This window comes from Empidonax traillii, unplaced genomic scaffold (assembly GCF_003031625.1).
Source record: "Empidonax traillii isolate 1590-97213 ecotype Southwest subspecies unplaced genomic scaffold, ASM303162v1 scaffold201:size1909950, whole genome shotgun sequence".
Classification (NCBI taxonomy): Eukaryota; Metazoa; Chordata; class Aves; order Passeriformes; family Tyrannidae; genus Empidonax; species Empidonax traillii.
The window spans coordinates 1,620,809-1,638,034 of NW_020955394.1; the positions used below are offsets into that span (position 1 = coordinate 1,620,809).

Sequence of the window (17,226 nt, forward strand, 5' to 3'; positions counted from 1 at the left end):
TACTGTGAACTGTAAACAACTGTATGACTTTTCTGTTCTACAGTGAGTAATGCAGAATTGCAGGCTGATTATAATAAGCAGAGCCATCACTTGTGTAATTGTTTTCCAATTGAAGTAGTAGCATGTAAATCATAAATACTTGACAATGTTTAATTGTACAAGTCCTCAATATACATTAATAGCAATAAAATCTGTGATTTGTGACTCAGATGTGTTCTGAGTCAAGTGCTTTAAGCAGATACATTATCATTATCGTGACGTATAACTGCACTGGAGAGGAGACAACAATGTAATTTCACTACGAAGTTCTTTAGAAATTACCACTAAAGTGGAGTCTAATGTATGCCCTTTATATACAATTTATTGTTGACTATTTAGCATCCAGAAAATAAGGCCAGTAATTCTTTTCTTGGGATCAGTCTGTTTGTATTTCGGGGAAGGGGGGAATGTGGGGGGGTGGGTTTGAGTATGAGTGTGTGTGGGGTGGGGGGGGAGGTCTGGGTTTTTAAATATATTGTGCTAATTAAATGTCTTGTTTTCTGGTGCATTTAACTTATTTAATTTATTTTGATTTTTTTATCACATAGAAAAATAAACATGGTTTAATTGTCAGGTCATACATAATGAGGTTTTTTTAGGTATGTTTAATATACAGCATTTTACTTTCTGGTTTATTAATTGGTCAAATACTTCCAGTGCTCTGTGTAAGGAATTCTTGGTTTAAAAATGAGGAGAGGGCAGATCACTAACCCAGGGGAGGACTACTGATATACACAGGCTGTGGTTTGTCCTTCTGTAAAATCCTATGGATAAAAAGTGACACTATTCCCCCCCCCCCTTTTTTTTTTCCTATTTTTTCCTTTGTTTTATGTCTTTGGGTTTTTTTCTTAATGTTTTTCAGTTTGAATAACCTGGAAGCCAGGCAGCATTCCGATATTTTGGGGTATATGGGAGAGGAAAAATAAAACTAGTTCTGTTTTAATTTAAAACAAACCATTGTTTGAAAGGCATTTAGCAGTCAAATTTCACATCTGATCTGAAGTTGGATTTTATTGTGCTCATTTAGTCGAGATTGTTGTTCAAGCAATTTCTATACAGTTTTTTTGCAATTCATGTAACTACTTGGCTTCTTGAACCTCGGGAGCTGATTGTTTGTCTTATCTTTGGGTGAGCTAACTCTGCGTTATGTTGCAAAACCTTGGGGCATGTTGTGTTTCTTCGTGTTCCTGCAGTCTGCAAGTGAAGTCAGCTTCATTAGTTTCATGATGGCACATCAGTGCATGGCTGGTGTTGCCGCTTCCTTCAAGCTACTCCCGGAGCATGATCTGGGCTGCCTTGGTTTGGATAAGCTTGTAAGGATTTGTCAGCCAGATGTGACAAGATTGTCAAGAGGCAAGTAAAGAAGGAGATCTGATATTAATCAGTGCATAGCTTGGAGCCAAACTTTCTCAAATGCAGTGTAGCAACATGTTCTTCTCATTTACTGCTTCTCTTTGTGGCTATAGAACTGCCACTGTCTGAGTTTGACGGTTAAAAGGGATGCCAGCTAATAGTCTTTAATTGTAAGGATACAATTCTAGGTGGGAAAAGATCACATGCTTCTATTTTTAACATCCTTTTGGAAAATACTGTTCAGTTTGCTGTAAAATATGCAAGCGTTGTGTTAGACAAGAGTCTCTGTTTCTGTACTTTGATTTTTAAAACACTGGAATTGTGGCTCAGCTCTCAGTGCTGCAGGAGTGGGAAGTGGGGAGTCTCACTCCACTCCAGGTCATGGGGCAAAGGGGGTCTAGCATTTTTTTTAACTACTAACAACAGTGTTGTTTTGCTTTGTTCTAGTGATTAGAACAGTATACACTGAAGAATACCTTTCTAATTGCTTTTTTCACAGAAAGGGGAAAAATTACAGATTTTGAAACACGCGTTGTGTATTCAATTTTAGATTATTTACCATTCTATGTATAGTGCTGATAGGGTTTCTTTATAATCAGTATAGCTGTGCAGTTCTGTTTGAATTAAATGCTAGAGTTTTGAGTAGTTTGCAGCTTAATCACACTTCTAACAATAAGTGAACACGTAAAAAGTAATCTTATGTTATGGAACATACATTTTTATATATGTAATATATATGGACTTTTGATTGATCTTATTTATTTCAAAGTAATTGTTCTGCTTATTCTTTGAACTCCTGAACCATCTACAACCTATTCAGAACCATAAGAATAATAGTAACTGCAAGCATATCCAAACCTGCAGAAGAGCTCAATCTTCACATAGGAAATAGGAAAAATTGTTACAAATGCTGGGCCACTTCACAGGCTTTACTGTAGCTGAGATGAACTTCTGCCTCCTGAGGCTGCAGCAAGTTTGGCCTTTTGATACCAAATGTCTTGACTTGCAACTTCCGTGTCTGTTCGTGATACTGTTAAAAGATCTGTTCGTACATACTGAGCTTGTCACTCCATTTCCAATCCAACAAGCCAGTGATTTATTTGGTTTACAGTAATAAAGCCTTCATTATGATAATATTAAATACACCTCTGATAAAAACAGAAATGTTCTCATTTTATTTTAGATTACAGCTTTTGTTATGGACACATTTAAAAAACACTTTTGGTGTGATTTGGCATTTAGTTAACATTTTTCATGCAGATTTGAGCTAAAATTTAGGTATGGATCTTGAATTCATTATTCCAGCAAAATAGCCACAAAATGTAAGGAAGAAAAAATGGGTTTGCCCTCTGGGTCATGTCCTGCCCTTTCTGGCTTCAGTGGTGCAGGAACTCTGAGTTCCTATGTGTTGGCAGCCAGCAGGTTTTGTTCTAGCAGATGCCACAGTTGAAGTTTTACAACAAGTGTCATCACCTTTCTTCTATTTAGTTTTTATTTATTATTATTTTGTTTCTAGTTACCATTTTAAAAATCTGTATAGGGATTAAAATCTCAGTACTCAGACCCCAAAAAATATTATTGAGGGAATAAGGAAAAGTGGCAGTTTTTACCAGACTTCAGTAATTTTAGAATAAAGAACAATGACATTTTCATTCCACACTTCAAACTTCACTACCACACTTGTGGTAGTATGGGTTTTTTAAACAAATAGAAAAAAAAAATGCAAATTTTTTACGTCAAATTTCAAATATAGATTTGAGATTATCACTGAGAAATGGGTATTTTTTAATTGGAAATAGCTGATGTCTGAAAACCAGTGAAAAAATTCCTCACCTGTGTTCAGTAAAAAGGAATACTGAGTTTTAAATTGTGAAATTACCAATGCATTTACACTGTTGCGTAAAATATTGCATAACTGTAGCACCACAGATAGCATCGTGTATATGTGTACAAATATGTTAGGGTTTAAAATTTATGAAATTGCATTAAATGGAATTGTGTAACGCTAAATACTTCAGAGAGCTGTTTTTTTTTTTTTTTATTCTTTAATCTATGTCTTTGCTCTGTAACAGGAAAAAGGAAGAGATTTAAGCATACATATTTTATGGCTTTGAGACTTAAGTAGTGGTGTGAGGAGCTGAAAAATTTAGGATTGTCTTTGAAACATTAACTCACCCACATTGCACACATACAACATTTTATGAACTAGGTAAAAAAAGTTAAAGACCTTTTAAAGGCCTTGTGTTTGATTTATACTAATATTCCTCATTTCTCTGATGTTTGTGCGTTTGTGTTAACACTTATTGCTTGCTAACATAAAGCTTGGAGTTGAAGATTTAATTAAACTCCCTTCTATCTCAGCATATTCTCTGATTCTGTGATTCAGCTCATGGCCAGGTCTGGAGGTTCAGCATTTGTGTACCACACTTAGCATGTCAGTAGAGATAAGTAGCATATGCACATTTTATTTGTTAGATTAAATAGCATCTAGTGCTTTACCATAAGAAATTTCACACCATTTCTGTCCAGTGACTTATCTTTACCCCTAAAGCCTGAGCAGTTTTTCTCATCAGTAAGCAGCAATCTGTTACTCATTTTTGAAATGCATTAATAAGAATGATTTTTTTCCTGTAAATTTATTAAAAAGGGAAGTTAGCATAATATCTTGTGATAGGTGCTGCTTAATACCAATAAAAGGTTTCTGACCTACGCAGGCCAGGGCAGGGATGTCGTGGGAACTGTAGCATCACAGTCTGTTTCAGAATCAAAGGTAAATAACAACTGTAAGATAATGATAATGTGATCTTTTTCCTTCCTCAATTTGTATTTCTTCATTCCATTTCCAAACCGAATGGTAGAAGAGGCTCTAAATATGTCCCTGAGGTGGACCGAGCTGTCTGTCAGCACTCACCTGTTGTTAACAACTGAGATTAATTACAGCATCAGCCAGTCTATCTATAAGCATGTTGCTGAATGGCAAAATTAAGTTTTGCTGTCCAGTGCTTTTTGTTCAAAGAGGAGCAGCCCGAGTGTGTGTGCTCGCGCACACACACACACACACGCGAATTCTTTTCTCTTTGTGATTATTTTGACAGTGCCATTAACAAGAGCTGCCCTAAGGGGCCCTTTAGGGTAAGTGACATGCATGAGGAGTGATTTTCATCCCACAAGCAATGCCATGATTAAAGTTCGGCCTTGTAGCGTTGCTGCCTTTCTCAGAGGCGGCTCCCGGTGCTCCTCGCCCGGCTGCGGTGCCCGGGACTGCCCCGAGCTGCTCTGCCTCGGCCGCCGGAGCTGCCGCGGAGCCCGCACCGCCTCTGGCTGGGGAGGCTGCGCTCGGTTCAGTCCCTTATCTCAGCTCCTCGCTCCTGGGACTCTTCTCAGTTAGAAAAACTTCTTAACGAAGTGGCAACACGCGGACTCTTAGTCCGTAACTCAGCAGCCAGCCCAAACTGTCTTTTAAATCCCCAAGCCAGGTTGATTTGGCAGTGGGGCCATCCTGTGAAGGTATGCACCGCATTTCAGTTCTGTCTTACTGAGCTTATTCGCTCCCTCCACTTTTTTGTATGTTTTTGAGGATGTTTTAGTCAATTATTGCAAGGACAATTTATCGTTTTCAGCTCAGTGTGCTGGGCTGCACCCACAAGAGAGATTTGGTGAAATTCTAGGCCAAAATTGGCTTTGTTGAGCCCCGCTGAGGGAGAGGGTAATGGGGTCATGCAACTTGCTGCAGGATCTGCGTTGTAAATACTCCGTTCACGTGTATTCTCAGGCTGTGGCTGTTTAAAAGGAGGTCAGGTTTTGGTATCTGACCCCAAATAAACAGTATGAATATATACATAAGGATCCAGATAATTAATGGGTTGTATTCCATGGTCTTATCTAGAAAATGTATTCAACTTGTGGCCTCCGTGTTATTTTAGGAGAGAAATCATAACATAATTTCCCCACAGAGAAGGGGTAAGTGGGACTTGAGTGGTATCAGCACCAGCCAAAATTTTCAGTACAATAGGTGTTAAGTTCAATTCTTAAATCCATGCTTGGGCTCTGAAACAAAAAGCTTTTTGTCTGTGCTTTTCAAAGATTCTTGTACCTCCTAAGCTTGGTAGGAGTAGATGGTTGGTGTGAATGAAAAACAGCCCAGTCACCAAGGAGTCGTCATCAGTTTGGGGACTGAGCTGTGAGCGTAACTTTGTGTTTAGTGGCACTGTGAAGGGCAAGTTGTGGCTCACCTTCCCCGTCTGTCTCCTAGTTGGTCTCTTAAGCAGGAGAGAAAAAAATTTTGCTAAAATATTTTACTAATAAACAGTTTATCAAATGAATCATCTGGGCTAGTGTTTTAAATGTGTCAGTCTGAAAGGAGAGGGTTGGAGCTGTTTGGTCAGTGCTCTTTAATCTGTCACATCCGTGCACAACTTTACTTAATTAAAAGCTCAAAATACAGAAGATATCAGACTGGATAAGACTGGATACGTGCAAGAAGCTATAAGGCTTGTTTGCTTCTCATGAAAGTTGTTTGTTGTTACCTGTGTTTGTTAAATAACTATTACCAGCAGCTGCTACTTCGTAAGAAATAGGTTTTTTGAGGTAAGACTGGGGAAATAATGTATGCATTCGGTCCAGTATAATTAGAAATCTTATAAGGACTTTTTTCTTGTTTTGATAACTTCATGCAATTATTTATTTTAGTCTTCAGTATTTTTGAAGTTTAGTGTAGAAATAGCAGAACTTGCAGCAACCAAACGTACTGGAGTAGGCAGAAATGTACTTGAATGGAAATCCATTTGTTTCAGGGGCTCAGGCTGAGAAAGGCAGGCAGTGTGTGTATGCTGTGGCGGTGGTGAACTTAGCAGGACTTTAAACGGGGGACAGAAGAAACCACAATTCTGAGCTGAATTGCAAGTTGTAGTGCGAGCCAAGTCTTTGTGCAGAGTAACTCTCAAATGGGCCTTGCTGTCAGACCTGTGCACATGTAGGTGTTATTTCAATGCCCTATTGCTCCCTTTTCCCCATTCCCTCGGTGCCCTCCCAGCTCTACTCCCAGGCAGCAAAGGGGTTCCATATTCTGTCCATCCTCCAGGCATCCTGTTACCTCTTTGAAGTGAGCATGTCAGGAAGAAGAAAATGGCCCAGAGCCTTTCCTTGAAGATGCTGCAGGGGCCCTGCTAATGGTCTCTGCAGGCAGATGGAATTTAGAGCCTTATTAAATGTGGAATACATTGAAACTTCCAAGGAACAATTAGAGGTATAAGGTGCTTAATCTAACAGATATAAACCAGTGTGCATTTTAGGCCTAACTGTTGGGCTACGTCTTCAGCAAGTACTTGCACCATCTAGAGCAGCCCAGCTCTTTTTGCAATTGTACTTGAAATATTCAGGAATGTATTTTAGTTTCAGTAAGCTACAGGGAGCTCAACGGTGTATCTAGAACTGAAGTCTGTCTTCAGGAAGAACACACACAAGGGCTAAATATGTACTATGGAGTGGACAGGGGGGATACAGATACATATGGGATGGATAAAAAGCCCAAATATCAGTCTGATATGGGTAAGCACAGCGGGATTGTGATACAGTGAAAATAAGATGGACAAAATGTAAATTGAGAACTTGTTTTAAATCGTGACAAAACTGACAGACAGTATTATTTATCAGCAGAATATATCCCTAGGGAAAGTGGCAAAATTCCCTGACAAACAATGGACAAAGCAAAGCTTTGCTCATTGTATGATGTGGGAAAGTATGGCATTGACAGAGATGCTTAAGATAAAGGGGTTTTAATTTGTCTCTGCTTTCAGTGGTTGTGCTTAAGATTCAAATACAGAAGTAATCAAATGGGTGATGAAAAACAAAGACTTACTTGAACTTTGCAAACACAAGGAACCTGGTGAATAACAGTAAAAACAGGAAAGAAAAATTGATCAGGAAGGCAACTTCACACTCATTTATAATTACTGTTCTCTTTACTGAAAGATGTACACAGATTTGGATTTGGCCTTTGATTTAGCTGTGGCCTGTACTTTTAATTTAGGAGGTGGTAGAGATATTCATCACTTTGCTTCCGTTGCAAATCTTTTACAAGGTGCAAGAAACAAAATATTTTCAAATAACCAGATGTATGTCCCATGTTTAATTTTATTTCTTCCCCTGCTATAAATCCTGCGTCTTCTTATACAAGTGTTCTTACTATGGAGCTGCTGCACATCAATTCTGCAGGAATAGGACATGTCCCAGTCCTTTCCTAGAGGATTTGTGCTTGCCAGATCACATATCGTGGTGGGCTACGTATGTTCAGTGGGATTACCTTTTCTAGGAAATGATGGTGTGATGGCCATAGGAGATATGGCTTGTTGCTAGAAGCCCTCAATAGAGGGCATGGAAAGCAATCTCTGTTACAGATAATCCAGTGACAGTTTCTCTCACCTATTTGTTTCAAGTAACTCCTATTTCTTCTTCAAACGTGCATTTTAGACTTACAGGAATTTCTAAGCCCTGCCTGCAAAATAAGTTCCTGTGCATCAATGGCACCATTTTGTCAGTAATCCTCCTAGCAGAGCAGGGAAGCTCTCCAACTCTTCAGGTGATGGCAGTAGCTTAAAAAAAAAAAAAAAAAAAAAAAAAAAGGCAGCAGTTTCTAAAGTGGGGCGTAGCTTTGTGCAGAAAAGACAAGGGTTTTTCTTAGATGCCAGGAAGTGCCAGAAGTGAGGGTGCTGACCTGTGCATTTCTGAGGCTAAATACCACCAGGGTAACCTGGGACTTGCTCTTCCATTTCACTGGTGTCTGCACTTGCAGCTCTCGCTGCGTGCGAGAGCCAGACCAGCTTTCCAGCACGAGCAGAGATCCCTAACTCAGCCCTGACAGGGTCTTCAATATTTGCTTACTTTTTAATTTATTTCCCAAGCCAAAGTGCTGTCAAACCAGAACCCACTTAACACTGAATGAGATGTGATACACTTACACTGCCCTTCTCTTGCTGCGTTTTCCTAAACCCGCTGCTCTACCTTGCAAGTGAGTGTAGGTCCCAACAGGCTTCAGGAGAGCATGGATGATCTCAAACATGCTCTAGGAAATGATGCCTGATTATGTACCCAGAATGGGAATGAATATGTCCCGTTAGCTTGGGCTTTTCTTTGGTTGTGAGGGCTATAAGCGAGTTGCAAAGAAACCTTCAGTAACTTTTGAAGCATAATCGAAGCTGCATCAATATCTGGAGAAAAAAAAAAAAAAAAGGTGTGAGCAGGTGTGGCTTTCAGGCAACAGAGGTTAAGATTCAGTGATTAGTAGTTAGGTGTTCTACAGTGGCCAGTTTAATGGTGAATATGTCTCCGTTGCAATGAAGACTCATTTGTATTAGAAGTCCAGCATTCAGATTCCCACAGTCATGCTGGTAAAACCACAGAAAGTTTTGATCAGAATTCTCAACTCTATTTTTTAAAAAGAATTAAGGAAGTGCGGCTGATAATGGATTTGGAAAGATCCATTTGTGAAAGACAGAGTGACTGGAAAGCAATAATGAGATCCTTGATGATAGCATAAGATTTATTTTTTTAGACATCTACCTTGTGTTTCTGGAAAATGAAACTAAATAATGATGTGAATGAAAGGATTGTGCTTTAAAAAAATTCCACTTTAATTTCCATCTACCTTTTCCAATCCTTTAATTACAATTTTCAAGCTTTACATGTATGCAATACAGAAGGTTATTCCTTTGTTCTGTAGAATGAAATTGTGTGTACATTCCACTTGTTGGGAAAATAAAGCTTATTAAAAGACTTTATATAATTACAGTACCTTAGAATAGGCGTATTAAGGATTAACAGGCAAAAGACAAGGGTATTATTGTCATGAAGTTTTGCTACATTCTCTTCATTAAAGTCTGAGATAAGTTAATTTTGGAGATAAAGTGCATCTTTTACAACCTTTTTAAGTTGAACAATGAATGACAATTCAAAATTGTGACTCACTGATTATTTAAAAGTTAATTTTGCCATGTTCCATATTCTCTGTGACTATATTAAAGCAAATGTTGCTAGAAAAATTTGAGGAGACACAGACTGTGACAGGCACAAATGAAGGGAAATGCTACAAACCTGAAAATCACACTTGTTTCTTCTTAGGGATTCTTTCAAGTAATTTTTTAAGTCAGCAACAGATCCATGATTTGAGGGTACACCTTTGATATAGTAGCAGTATGGAAGCTAACTACATCTAAGACTAGTTTCTAGAAGCAATAATGTATTAACTGTAGAGGGGATAAGTTCAATATTTAAAATAGAAGGGAGCTCTCCTGCCTTTTTAACAGCTGCTTTCATATATGTAACACAAAATGTCCTCCTTTTACTTGTTCTGGTTTTTGCATATGGAGTCCTCTACACATACACGGGACAGCAAGATAAATACATTACCATATAGAAGTTCTTAGACAAAAAATGCAGAATTTGGTGTAGCATATCTTTCTTGTCTAAGTACAAAAATTAAGTAGAAAAAAATAGTTTTAAAGGTCAGTGGTTTGTGGAACATGTCCAAAGGAAAAGGAATGACAAAAATTTTGAAATCTCAATTAACTTATCATCATGACAGCTTTTTTTCATTGTGCATATTTCTGTTACTTCTTGCAGAAAAAGGAAGTGCTCATTGGTAATTTTGTTTGAAGGGAATGCAAAAGTTGCATTTGTGGAATGCACTGTAGCTTACCAAACCTAGCAGGGTCACCTGTGGAAGGTGTTCAGTCCACGCAAGTCACAGAATATTATGTATGTACAGAGGTAGAAGACTTGAACTGCATCATTGTTTGATGTCTTGTGATAGAAATAAATCAGCAGTCAACTACACCTTCTTTTCCCCCAGCCTTTCAATAAGAAATGTATGGCTTTTTATTGCTATATGAAAGTATTTCAGCATCTAAGTGAAAATATATCCTCCATTAAAGTGAAGCAATTCACACTGTGTAGGGTATTGATGTGTATTTTACGACTTTATGGGGAGCATAGAGCTTTTCTCAAGAATTCAGTATTTTGCAATGGCTCCTTTAAAAGATTAAAGGCAAAATGATTCAGAGATTTCTACGGCCCTGTTACCACTTGTTCCAATCCTTCAAATACAGAGGAATCTCAGCACCAAGCCACTGCAGTTTGGAGATGTGCATGTAAACTAACTCCTGGATAGGACAGATACTGAGATTTTAAAATCTCAGTCCAAATCCATTACTGTAAAGCACTAGACATCCAAATGTTGTGAATATGCTTGTTTGTAGCAGGCTCATGTACATAGTGTCCTCTTCTGCCCTGAGTCAGCCAAATTGTTCAAGTCTAACGAAACGCCCGTTGCAAAACCCAGTGAAATTACCTTTCTCTCATGTCCTTGTGATTTTAAACATTTCCTGCATCCATGTTTCTTAGCCTGATTGTCCAAAAACTTGCTGCTTTGTATGTTTTCTGAGAGTGCCAATGTGGGAATGCCACGCTTCTTTTTTTCCCCGAAATCTTATCTTGCTTTCCTATGGGTGTTATGAGGAGTGGAAGTCCCCATTTTGCATAAGACATGAGGAGCAGGAACATATTGCTTTAGAAGCAGAAAAATGCAGACATTTTACAGTTGCATAATCTAACTTTTTTCCTTTATTATTCCAGTGCAGACTTTCTGCACATCAGTTTCTTTGCCTTCCCTCCCTTAATTAATATTCCGTTTATGCAGGAACTATTCTCAGTATCAGATCCAAGCAATGCAGAATCCTACAAATGCATGGCTCTATAGCAATCCCTGTGGAGCTTTAACTAGGACCTTCAGGTTGTCTGTTTGCCTCTCCAGCAGATGGGCACATACAGAGGAAAGCATATATTCCAGGAAGCAAGTTTGCATCACCCTGTTGATTTGGGATATCTGAATACTAATTTGATTTGCATTATAGATGACCTTGGCGAGAGTGAAGTGATGCACAAATTGAACTGTGCAACTGGTTGCTCTCTGTTTGTGTTCTCTATTTTGCTTGCAGGCATTTCTCTTACAAAATGTGATTGTTCAGTCTTCGAGGAGTTGCAGTACTTTTTGATAAGCTCTGAGAAGCGTTAGGGAACCCCTGTGTGTTTGACAGAATACATCTATTCCCTGTGGATCCTGCCTGTGTAAGGCATGGCATCCATGCAGAGCTAATGCATTGCTCCTTAGAACTTCCTGCATTGCAGTATGGAGTTCCAGCAAAACTGCAAGAGAGACATCTGTATGTCTTTGTTTTCAAACCTTCCTGAAAAAGGGATCATAGCTTAGATGAATGCATAATTTATGACACTTTATAATTGTTATAAAGGTGCTTCAGCCTAAATAAATCCAGAGAAGTGTTGCTACATACATCATTAAATGTACTGCTTCTGTAACATTCCACTGTTCCATCTGGTGACCAATTCTCTCTCAAGCAGAAGCAGTCTTGTATAACCCCACTTTTGCCTGGATTACTTATATTGCACATTGATAGGTATGTGCTGGTATGTTAGCTCTGTCTTCTGTGGATTTTATGGGTGTACTGTCTGTGTATAATCTGCACACTCTAAATGGTGCCTGTGTATTACCTCTTATCCTTTCCATTGATCTCCAGGCTATCCGATGCACTCTCGTGAACTGTAGTTGTCAGTGTTTCAAACCTGGGAAAATAAATCAGCGACAATGTGACCAGTGCCGGCATGGATGGGTAGCACATGGTAATACTTTGTTTTTACAATCTATAGAAAACCATTTAGGATCCTCCTCCCTATAACATGCTTTTTGTGTCACCCCTTCAACCCACCCACTGCAATATTAGTTGCATTTAACTTTACCTCTCTCTCATGACTCAAGTTTATTTATATTTTGTGATTTTTATTTGCAGCCCTGAGCAAATTAAGGATTCCCAACCTCTACCCATCAAGCCAAGTAGAAATAGTTCAGTCCAATGTTGTCTTTGATATCAGTAGCCTCATGTTGTACGGAACCCAAGCCATTCCTGTGCGCCTTAAAATTCTGCTAGATCGGCTTTTCAGTGTTCTGAAGCAGGAAGAGGTAATACAGATCCTCCATGCTCTGGACTGGACACTGCAGGACTATATACGTGGATATGTGCTACAGGTATTTAGAGGGGCTTTTTTAATATAAATGTGATAGTTAAGTAGTTTCTCTAGCTTAATCTTCTTAGTGGTTCACAATGTGTTAACAATTTGGCACAGCTGAAAGGGAGAAATAGAGCTGTACAAACTTAATGCCAGAAAAGAAAGGGTGCAGTTTTGGCCATTGGTCTCTCTTCTTAGTTGGACTTAATTGAAATCTTCCTGTTTGCTCAAATCTATCAACAAAGGTAAGCAAGGATAAAAAGAAAAAGTTACTGGGAATGTATCAAAGTAAAGGCTTCAGAATTTTCTCCAGTCTTATTTAAACAGTGAGTTTGCCTTTATACAGCAGAATAATACATCAAGAAATAAACTTGCCATCATCTTAAACACCAGGGACAATATTCATGTCTGGTGTAGTGCTACTGACCTTACTGGAGCTACAGCAAGGGTATATTTGGGCCTATTGCTTACACTGATGTTAGTCCTTGCTGCTCTGGAAGTTACCTTTTATGTAAAGTAACATTATGATCTTACATTATGACACGAATCAATATTTAATGGTCTTGATAATCTTGCTTTTTAGTGTTAGGATTAAAAATATGGAATCAATTACCTTGAACCTCTACCACATGAAAAATTTATAATGTTACGTTCTTCATCATCTTAGAAACTCTTACATGCACTGTGAAAAATCTCAGTAGGCCATCAAATACATGTTCTGTGATAAAATATTTATTGTAGTTATTGGGAAAAGTTAGGCATAGCTAGAGTTTGAAAGAACTCCAACACTAGTGTAATTACAGCTGTGCTCTGTGAACACTGGCAATAGATCAATACAGGTTCATTTGTTCTCTGATCTTAGTTGCTTGGAAGATTATTAAACTTGCAATGAAAGAATACTTGACTTAAATGAGGAGCTAAATCTTGGTCTGATTGCTCCATCTCTGCTGTCTGTACTTACAGGATACTAACTGTTGTTCAAATAACGTGTCTTAATTTTTGTGGAAAAAAAAGGAGTTTATTGAAAGGTATTACTGTCAGTTCAGAAAGAAATAATACCACCAAAGTGGTAACATTTGGAAGAAATTATCACAGAATTGGCATTAATCTCTTTAAATGGAATGTTGTTATCATTTTGTTAGAGAAGAAATTTTAGTCCCTGAAAAAATGAAAGATTTGAGGGGAGGTGTTTTTTGTTTGCCTTAACTGACTCATTTAAATATTTTTGGCTTTAGGATGCTTCAGGAAAGGTTCTGGATCACTGGAGCATAATGACCACTGAAGAAGAACTGGCTACTTTGCAGCAGTTTCTTCGCTTTGGAGAAACTAAGTCCATTGTAGAGTTAATGGCAATTCAAGAGAAAGAAGGGCAGTCAATTATAATACCACCACCAACTGCCAATTTGGATATTAGGGCATTCATTGAGAGCTGCAATCCACACAGCCCTAATTTTTCTGCTTCCTTGGACAAAATGAGTCCCACCAACATTCATCCCTTTGAGAATCTTGTCAATAACATGGCTTTCATGCTGCCCTTTCAGTTTTTCAGTCCAGTGCCTCCACCTTTGATAGGTTCACCACCAGAAAGACATTTGATTGAGCAAGGTCAAGACCATAGCAATGAAACCAAACAAGATCTTCAGATACCATTCTCTGAAAGCAGCTTCTTAACTTCTAGTTCTGCACCATTTCAAGTTGAAAATGAGAGGAGCATAAACGGTCCAGATGTCACTAAAACAGAAGATGATGCCCTTTTAAGTGATTCCAGTTCACATAATACAGCAGCAAAGCTTGAAATGACAGCACTATCTCCAGAAAACAAAATTAAATCTGTTGAAAAAAACAGTGCTGGGCCAAGGAAAGGGCGTGTTTTCTGCACTGCATGTGAAAAGACATTTTATGACAAAGGTACTCTGAAAATACATTACAATGCAGTTCATCTGAAGATAAAGCACAAATGCACCATCGAGGGCTGCAATATGGTATTTAGCTCTTTGCGCAGCCGAAACCGTCACAGTGCAAATCCTAACCCCAGACTCCACATGCCGATGAACAGAAATAACAGGGATAAAGATCTAAGAAACAGTTTGAGCATTGCTGGACCTGGAGACAGTAAAAGGACAGAATTTACAATTTTGACTCCGGATAGCAGAACTATTTCCAGCTATGCCAGCTCCTGTACAGATTCCAAAGGTCAGGCTGGATTTTCCAGTATTGGACACAACGGTGTCCTCTTTCCAAACCTGAAGACAGTACAGCCTGTTCTTCCTTTTTACCGTAGTCCAGTCACACCAGCTGAGCTTGCTAACACTCCAGGTACTCTGCCTTCTCTGCCTCTTGTTTCTTCCTCGATACCTGAGCAGCTTGTTTCAAACGAATTGCCCTTTGACATGCTCCCCAAGAAGAAGTCTCGTAAGTCGAGCATGCCCATCAAGATAGAGAAAGAAGCTGTTGAGACACCTCATGAAAGCAGCGATGTCACCAGTTCTGAAGACGACACACGTCTGCAAGTGGTAAGCGATGGAGAGCTTGAGACCTGTGAGCATAAGATAGAGAAGCGAGTGGCCGACAGGGTGGAAAAGCACCCCCATTCAGGTAATTCATGGAAATCTCTCTCTGGGGTAGAGGGCCCAAAATATTTTGAATCTGTCTTTGCGCCAAATAACAAATACATCAAGGATATCTCTGAGAATGAATTGCAACACTGTGAGAAAGAGGTTAAACCAGAAGAAAACCAACCATTAAAAGTAGTTTCCCATGAGATTATATATGAAGATCCAAAACACCACCACAGTGATGTTATAAAACCAATGACTGAACCCCCCATGTATATTAAAGAGCAGTCAAAGCACAGGATTCCTAAAAATGACTGCCCTGAATTGCAACACCACTTGCTGACCGGGGGCTTTTTCAGCACTTTGTCAAACAGGGGTGCTGCCATTCCTTGTTTTGAAGACTCTAAAGATATGGATCATGTCAGTCAACATGCACTAGGGATTCAGAAGGAAGAAAGCCGCTTTCATTGTGACATCTGTAAGAAGACTTTTAAAAACCCTTACAGTGTAAAAATGCATTTCAAAAATGTACATCTCAAAGAAATGCATATTTGCACAGTTGAGGGCTGTAATGCTGCTTTCCCTTCTCGTAGAAGTCGAGACAGGTAAGAAAATTATAAACAAAATTGTATTTATTTTACCATCACAATGGAGCCTAATTTGAAATTAAAATGAGTGTTTGAGGAATGGAGCCTACAAATATTTTCTGTGTATCCTCGTATAACAGGTATGATAACTTATCAGAACATTCATAAAATGAAAATCCATTGAAAGAAACATTTCCTTTCCAGTAGACTACGAGGTATTAAATAAAGCCATGAAAATTTCATAACTGATAAAGGCTGCAGTAGTTGAAAGAATACTTTAGAACATAAAGGGAAAGCCACAAGGGTTTGAATTCAGCAATTTTCCAGTAGATGCATGTGTGGACTTATATGTTTAATATGTACTTTCATGTGTATTTTAATGTATACAGTGTTCTTTAATGGAAAAGCAATGAGATCAATTCAGGAAATCTTCACTTGCCCTGGTCCTTGCTTTAATCAAGGATTTGCAAGAGAATGGTGAGAAAAAGCCTGTAAGAAATGCAAGATTAGTCTTTGTCACTACAAAATTAACATTATGCAGTGGTAGTCGAACTAACACTGTCTGGTGTGTATCCACATCAGTATTGCTTTTCTGTGAGATTACATACTAATTCCTAAACTATACCACGACCTTGATTCAGCTTACTGTTAGCTGCAGTATTGTGTGGCTGCAATTCATTTTATTTCAGCCTATTATGCACATAGGCTGAGAAACAAGAACTGAAGTTTTATTGTTGACCCTCAGTTGTGTACCTGAACCGGTCAGTGATAGGTAACAAACCTACTGAAGTGCAAGCAAAGTGTTGTGAGTTTTCCAGCTCTCTCTAAGGGTGTTACAGCAGCTTTTGGCTGCAGGAAACACGCCTGGATAGTAGTTCAGAGTGACACAAGGTTTAGATTGTCTGTAATCTGCTAGGAGTGCTGGAGCCAGCTGATGCAGTCCAGAGAGAGGATGGGCTGGTCTCTGAGGACTGGCCGCTGCATCTGAGATGCTCAGATTCATCTGCTGCTGGCAGGGCTTCATACCCTGGTCTGCTGCCTGCATCTTCCCAGATGTGAATTCCTCCCCACTGTAATTGCGATATGGGCCACAGGAAAGAAGGCCAGCAGGAAGATTTGCATCCACATGCCACAGATTCCTTCCCACACCAGTATATTCAGATAGGCTTTAACATAGGTGCTTTTGGAAGATGGTTTATTTAAGGAAAAAAAAAAAAAAAAAAGGCAAGCCAACCCAGAAAAAAAGTTCACAAGCTTTGTACAAAACAGTAGTTATTTGGAACAACTTTGCAGAAGTTTCTAGACTTTAACATAGAGTACTGTGACTGCAAGTACAAAATATTTCTGTGCCTTTTTGAACAATTCATGGTTCTGATTAAACCATGATGGCAAGGGGAAAAACAAATATTTTGCCAGTCTTATAATAAACTCAATCTTCTGGACAGAGCCTGGAATTTGCCAGTGAGCTGATTGATAGTATTCAGTGAGGAGCAGTGATTTTGTATGTTTGGTGTTTTTAAACAGAACCCAGAGATGCCCATTCGAAAACTGCAAGTTGCATAAAATTCAATATTCCTTTTTTTAAGGAAATTCCTGTCAAAAAAAAAGCTCTGTACTGC

At 38.8% G+C, this 17,226-nt stretch overlaps 1 protein-coding gene across 3 annotated transcripts in view; it reads left to right on the plus strand.

Annotated features, from left to right (window-relative positions):
• The window catches only part of BNC1 (basonuclin 1), a 75,388-nt gene that overhangs the window by 54,573 nt on the left and 3,589 nt on the right, over nt 1–17,226 (plus strand). For all 3 annotated transcript variants that reach the window (XM_027886995.1, XM_027886996.1, XM_027886997.1), the window contains 3 exons: nt 11,979–12,081; nt 12,249–12,484; nt 13,701–15,625. In XM_027886995.1, coding sequence (XP_027742796.1) covers nt 11,979–12,081; nt 12,249–12,484; nt 13,701–15,625 — 2,264 coding nt within the window. The remainder of the gene's footprint in view (nt 1–11,978; nt 12,082–12,248; nt 12,485–13,700; nt 15,626–17,226) is intronic.